Source organism: Oncorhynchus clarkii, chromosome 21 (assembly GCF_045791955.1).
Source record: "Oncorhynchus clarkii lewisi isolate Uvic-CL-2024 chromosome 21, UVic_Ocla_1.0, whole genome shotgun sequence".
Lineage (NCBI taxonomy): Eukaryota > Metazoa > Chordata > Actinopteri > Salmoniformes > Salmonidae > Oncorhynchus > Oncorhynchus clarkii.
The window spans coordinates 556,374-562,500 of NC_092167.1; the positions used below are offsets into that span (position 1 = coordinate 556,374).

The following is a 6,127-nucleotide window of genomic DNA, read 5'->3' on the forward strand; positions in this document are numbered from 1 at the left end:
CTGGAATAGGTGAGGCTGAGCAGCCGGTGCCCCTGGGGGCCCTCTGGAATAGGTGAGGCTGAGCAGCCGGTGTCCCTGGGGGGCCCTCTGGACTAGGTGGGGCTGAGCAGCCGGTGCCCCTGGGGGCCCTCTGGAATAGGTGGGGCTGAGCAGCCGGTGCCCCAGGGGGGCCCTCTGGAATAGGTGAGGCTGAGCAGCCGGTGCCCCTGGGGGCCGCTGGACTAGGTGTGGCTGAGCAGCCGGTGCCCCAGGGGGCCCTCTGGACTAGGTGGGGCTGAGCAGCGGGTGTCCCAGGGGGCCCTCTGGAATAGGTGGGGCTGAGTAGCCGGTGCCCCTGGGGCCCTCTGGAATAGGTGAGGCTGAGCAGCCGGTGTCCCAGGGGGCCCTCTGGAATAGGTGAGGCTGAGCAGCCGGTGCCCCTGGGGCCCTCTGGAATAGGTGGGGCTGAGCAGCCGGTGTCCCTGGGGGCCCTCTGGACTAGGTGGGGCTGAGCAGCCGGTGCCCCAGGGGGCCGCTGGAATAGGTGGGGCTGAGCAGCCGGTGTCCCAGGGGGCAGCTGGACTAGATGGGGCTGAGCAGCCGGTGCCCCAGGGGGCAGCTGGACTAGGTGGGGCTGAGCAGCCGGTGCCCCAGGGGGCCCTCTGGAATAGGTGAGGCTGAGCAGCCGGTGTCCCAGGGGGCTGCTGGAATAGGTGAGGCTGAGCAGCCGGTGTCCCAGGGGGCTGCTGGAATAGGTGAGGCTGAGCAGCCGGTGTCCCAGGGGGCTGCTGGAATAGGTGGGGCTGAGCAGCCGGTGCCCCTGGGGCCCTCTGGAATAGGTGGGGCTGAGCAGCCGGTGTCCCAGGGGGCTGCTGGAATAGGTGGGGCTGAGCAGCCGGTGCCCCAGGGGGCAGCTGGAAGAGGTGGGGCTGAGCAGCCGGTGCCCCAGGGGGCAGCTGGAAGAGGTGGGGCTGAGCAGCCGGTGCCCCAGGGGGCAGCTGGAAGAGGTGGGGCTGAGCAGCCGGTGCCCCAGGTGGCAGCTGGAAGAGGTGGGGCTGAGCAGCCGGTGCCCCAGGGGGGCGCTGGAATAGGTGGGGCTGAGCAGCCGGTGTCCCAGGGGGCAGCTGGAATAGGTGGGGCTGAGCAGCCGGTGTCCCAGGGGGCCTCTGGACTAGGTGGGGCTGAGCAGCCGGTGTCCCAGGGGGCAGCTGGAAGAGGTGGGGCTGAGCAGCCGGTGTCCCAGGGGGCAGCTGGAAGAGGTGGGGCTGAGCAGCCGGTGCCCCAGGGGGCAGCTGGAAGAGGTGGGGCTGAGCAGCCGGTGTCCCAGGGGGCAGCTGGAAGAGGTGGGGCTGAGCAGCTGGTGTCCCAGGGGGCAGCTGGAAGAGGTGGGGCTGAGCAGCCGGTGCCCCAGGGGGCAGCTGGAAGAGGTGGGGCTGAGCAGCCGGTGTCCCAGGGGGCAGCTGGAAGAGGTGGGGCTGAGCAGCCGGTGCCCCAGGGGGCAGCTGGAAGAGGTGGGGCTGAGCAGCCGGTGCCCCAGGGGGCAGCTGGAAGAGGTGGGGCTGAGCAGCCGGTGCCCCAGGGGGCAGCTGGAAGAGGTGGGGCTGAGCAGCCGGTGCCCCAGGGGGCAGCTGGAAGAGGTGGGGCTGAGCAGCCGGTGTCCCAGGGGGCAGCTGGAAGAGGTGGGGCTGAGCAGCTGGTGTCCCAGGGGGCAGCTGGAAGAGGTGGGGCTGAGCAGCCGGTGCCCCAGGGGGCAGCTGGAAGAGGTGGGGCTGAGCAGCCGGTGTCCCAGGGGGCAGCTGGAAGAGGTGGGGCTGAGCAGCCGGTGCCCCAGGGGGCAGCTGGAAGAGGTGGGGCTGAGCAGCCGGTGCCCCAGGGGGCAGCTGGAAGAGGTGGGGCTGAGCAGCCGGTGCCCCAGGGGGCAGCTGGAAGAGGTGGGGCTGAGCAGCCGGTGCCCCAGGGGGCAGCTGGAAGAGGTGGGGCTGAGCAGCCGGTGCCCCAGGGGGCAGCTGGAAGAGGTGGGGCTGAGCAGCCGGTGCCCCAGGGGGGCGCTGGAATAGGTGGGGCTGAGCAGCCGGTGTCCCAGGGGGCAGCTGGACTAGGTGGGGCTGAGCAGCCGGTGTCCCAGGGGGCCGCTGGAATAGGTGGGGCTGAGCAGCCGGTGTCCCAGGGGCCCTCTGGACTAGGTGGGGCTGAGCAGCCGGTGCCCCAGGGGGCCGCTGGACTAGGTGGGGCTGAGCAGCCGGTGCCCCAGGGGGCCGCTGGAATAGGTGGGGCCCGTTGTGTGTTTTTAAGGCCCATTGTCTAGTCTGGGTCAATAGCACATATCTCTCTGTTCATGGACCTGTTATCTAGTCTGGGTCAATAACACCTATCTCTCTGTTCATGGACCTGCTATCTAGTCTGGGTCAATAACACCTATCTCTCTCTGTCCATAGACCTGCTATCTAGTCTGGGTCAATAACACCTATCTCTCTCTGTTCATGGACCTGCTATCTAGTCTGGGTCAATAACACCTATCTCTCTCTGTTCATGGACCTGCTATCTAGTCTGGGTCAATAACACCTATCTCTCTCTGTTCATGGACCTGCTATCTAGTCTGGGTCAATAACACCTATCTCTCTCTGTTCATGGACCTGCTATCTAGTCTGGGTCAATAACACCTATCTTTGTTCATAGATTGTAGCACAATAACATGGAATAGTCTAGCTGTGGATTGTAGCCCAATAACAAGGAATAGTCTAGCTGTTGATTGTAGCCCAATAACATGGAATAGCCTAGCTGTGGATTGTAGCCCAATAACATGGAATAGTCTAGTTGTGGATTGTAGCCCTCGTTCTCACTTTTTGTTCCGGAACCTCCCGATTTACACATTAACCACCGGATAAATCCAATCACTTATGAACCCAAAACTATATGAGAAACAGCCGTTTGTGACGTGTCAACCAGGAGAGTAAGGTTGACCTCAACACTGTGTAAGGTTGACCTCAACACTGTGTCTGAACAGGAGAGTAAGGTTGACCTCAACACTGTGTCTGAACAGGAGAGTAAGGTTGACCTCAACACTGTGTCTGAACAGGAGAGTAAGGTTGACCTCAACACTGTGTCTGAACAGGAGAGTAAGGTTGACCTCAACACTGTGTCTGAACAGGAGAGTAAGGTTGACCTCAACACTGTGTCTGAACAGGAGAGTAAGGTTGACCTCAACACTGTGTCTGAACAGGAGAGTAAGGTTGACCTCAACACTGTGTCTGAACAGGAGAGTAAGGTTGACATCAACACTGTGTCTGAACAGGAGAGTAAGGTTGACCACAACACTGTGTCTGAACAGGAGAGTAAGGTTGACCTCAACACTGTGTCTGAACAGGAGAGTAAGGTTGACCACAACACTGTGTCTGAACAGGAGAGTAAGGTTGACCTCAACACTGTGTCTGAACAGGAGAGTAAGGTTGACCTCAACACTGTGTCTGAACAGGAGAGTAAGGTTGACCTCAACACTGTGTCTGAACAGGAGAGTAAGGTTGACCTCAACACTGTGTCTGAACAGGAGAGTAAGGTTGACCTCAACACTGTGTCTGAACAGGAGAGTAAGGTTGACCTCAACACTGTGTCTGAACAGGAGAGTAAGGTTGACCTCAACACTGTGTCTGAACAGGAGAGTAAGGTTGACCTCAACACTGTGTCTGAACAGGAGAGTAAGGTTGACCACAACACTGTGTCTGAACAGGTAAGAAGAAGCCCAAACAGGAATTTGTCTGATTAAATAATCTACAAAAAAAATTATCAAAAAAAATAATAATCTACTAAAAAGGGAATTACACCCTGCGATTAGTAATTTAATCTTATTTCGCAAATATTGGCAAATATTGGGGATACAAATATAATAATTATTTTTTTTAATTAAAGGATTTACGTCTGTGCTTCATGCACACTTAAACAATGACATCAAAGTTAAATACAGAATGAGAAAACAAGTCTAGGATGAATATGTTTATGGTGGAAACAGAACGATATTGTGTTCTCATTACTCACGGCCAATAAAGGAATCATTTATCACTGTGTGTTCCAGACAATACGACCAGACCATTTAACCTTGCTGCTTCCAGCCAGGTGTACTGTATCTCTCTCTCTCTCTCTCTCTCTCTCACACACACACACACACACACACACACACGCACGCACGCACGCAAGCACGCACGCACGCACGCACGCACGCACACACACACACAGACACACACCCCTCACTGCAATTTAGAGGGCCTTTATACAGGGACAGCTGTGTGCTGTTTGTCTTGTGGAGGGGAGGGGGGGGGGCAGGTAAACACTTGTTTGATTTCAAAACACAATTGCTACAGTGACCAACGCCTGGCCAACTGCCTCTGTCACAATGGGAGGGAGGGAGGGAGGGAGGGAGGGAGGGAGGGAGGGAGGGAGGGAGGGGAGGGAGGAGGGGGAGGGAGGGAGGGAGGGAGGGAGGGAGGGAGGGAGGGAGGGAGGGAGGGAGGGAGGGAGGGAGGGAGGGAGGGAGGGAGGGAGGGAGGGAGGGGAGGAGGGGGAGGGAGGGAGGGAGGGAGGGAGGGAGGGAGGGAGGGAGGGACGGACACAGGTCCTCTGTTTGACACAGTTACACAACACAACAGTGATCGCTGACCTGTGTTGACACACAGACAGACAGACAGACAGACTGACAGACAGCGAGAGAGACAGAGACAGACAGACAGACAGACAGACAGACAGACAGACAGACAGACAGACAGACAGACAGCGAGAGAGAAAGACAGACAGACAGAGAGACAGACAGACAGACAGACAGAGAGCGAGAGAGACAGACAGACAGACAGACAGACAGACAGACAGACAAACAGACAGACACAGACAGACAGCGAGAGAGAAAGACAGACAGACAGCGAGAGAGACAGACAGACACAGACAGACAGCGAGAGAGACATACAGACATACAGACATACAGACATACAGACAGACAGACAGACAGACAGACAGACACTATGGGGTCACTAGAAGGTCACTTGTATGACCAGTTTCACTATTAAACAGGACCTTCAATGTCACAGCGTTGAGAGAGACAGAGAGAAAACGAGAGAGAGAGAGAGAGAGAGACAGAGAGAAAACGAGAGAGAGAGAGAGAGAGACAGAGAGAAAGAGAGAGAGAGAGAGACAGAGAGAAAACGAGAGAGAGAGAGAGAGACAGAGAGAGAATGAGAGAAAGAGAGAGAGAGAGAGACAGAGAGAAAACGAGAGAGAGAGAGTGAGAGCAAGAGAGAAAACGAGAGAAAGAGAGAGAGAGACAGAGAGAAAACGAGAGAAAGAGAGAGAGAGAGAGACAGAGAGACAGAGAGAAAACGAGAGAAAGAGAGAGAGAGAGACAGAGAGAAAACGAGAGAAAGAGAGAGAGAGAGACAGAGAGAAAATGAGAGAAAGAGAGAGAGAGAGACAGAGAGAAAATGAGAGAAAGAGAGAGAGAGAGACAGAGAGAAGACGAGAGAAAGAGAGAGACAGAGAGACAGAGAGAAAACGAGAGAAAGAGAGAGAGAGAGACAGAGAGAAAACGAGAGAAGGAGAGAGAGACAGAGAGAAAACGAGAGAAGGAGAGAGAGAGAGAGAGAGAGAGAGAGAAGAGAAAAGGAAAGGAAAGACAGGGAGAGATGAAACTCTTTCCAAGTGTACAACCTAATGTCACTGTGAGGTAGTTTTATCCCGATGCCAGATAGTTATCACTTCTCCCATGATAATAGAGTCAACGACACTGTGAGGTAGTTTTATCCTGAGGCCAGATAGATATCACTTCTCCCATGATATCCCGAGGCCAGATAGATATCACTTCTCCCATGATATCCCGAGGCCAGATAGATATCACTTCTCCCATGAAAATAGAGTGAGCAGCAACGACACTGTGAGGTAGTTTTATCCCGAGGCCAGATAGATATCACTTCTCCCATGATAATACAGTCAACGACACTGTGAGGTAGTTTTATCCCGAGGCCAGATAGATATCACTTCTCCCATGATAATAGAGTCAACGACACTGTGAGGTAATTTTATCCCGAGGCCAGATAGTTATCACTTCTCCCATGATAATAGAGTCAACGACACTGTGAGGTAGTTTTATCCCGAGGCCAGATAGACATCACTT

The 6,127-nt window shown here is 55.6% G+C and overlaps 1 protein-coding gene across 1 annotated transcript in view; it reads right to left on the reverse strand.

Moving 5' to 3' along the window:
* The window catches only part of LOC139379552 (collagen alpha-1(I) chain-like), a 40,719-nt gene extending 38,442 nt beyond the window's left edge, over positions 1–2,277 (reverse strand). The window contains exons 1-4 of the mRNA XM_071122368.1: positions 2,086–2,277; positions 966–1,150; positions 605–809; positions 31–514 (exon numbers count right to left, since the gene is read on the reverse strand). Of these exons, the coding sequence (XP_070978469.1) occupies positions 31–514; positions 605–809; positions 966–1,150; positions 2,086–2,277 (1,066 nt within the window). The remainder of the gene's footprint in view (positions 1–30; positions 515–604; positions 810–965; positions 1,151–2,085) is intronic.
* Between the last annotated feature and the right edge of the window lie 3,850 nt (positions 2,278–6,127).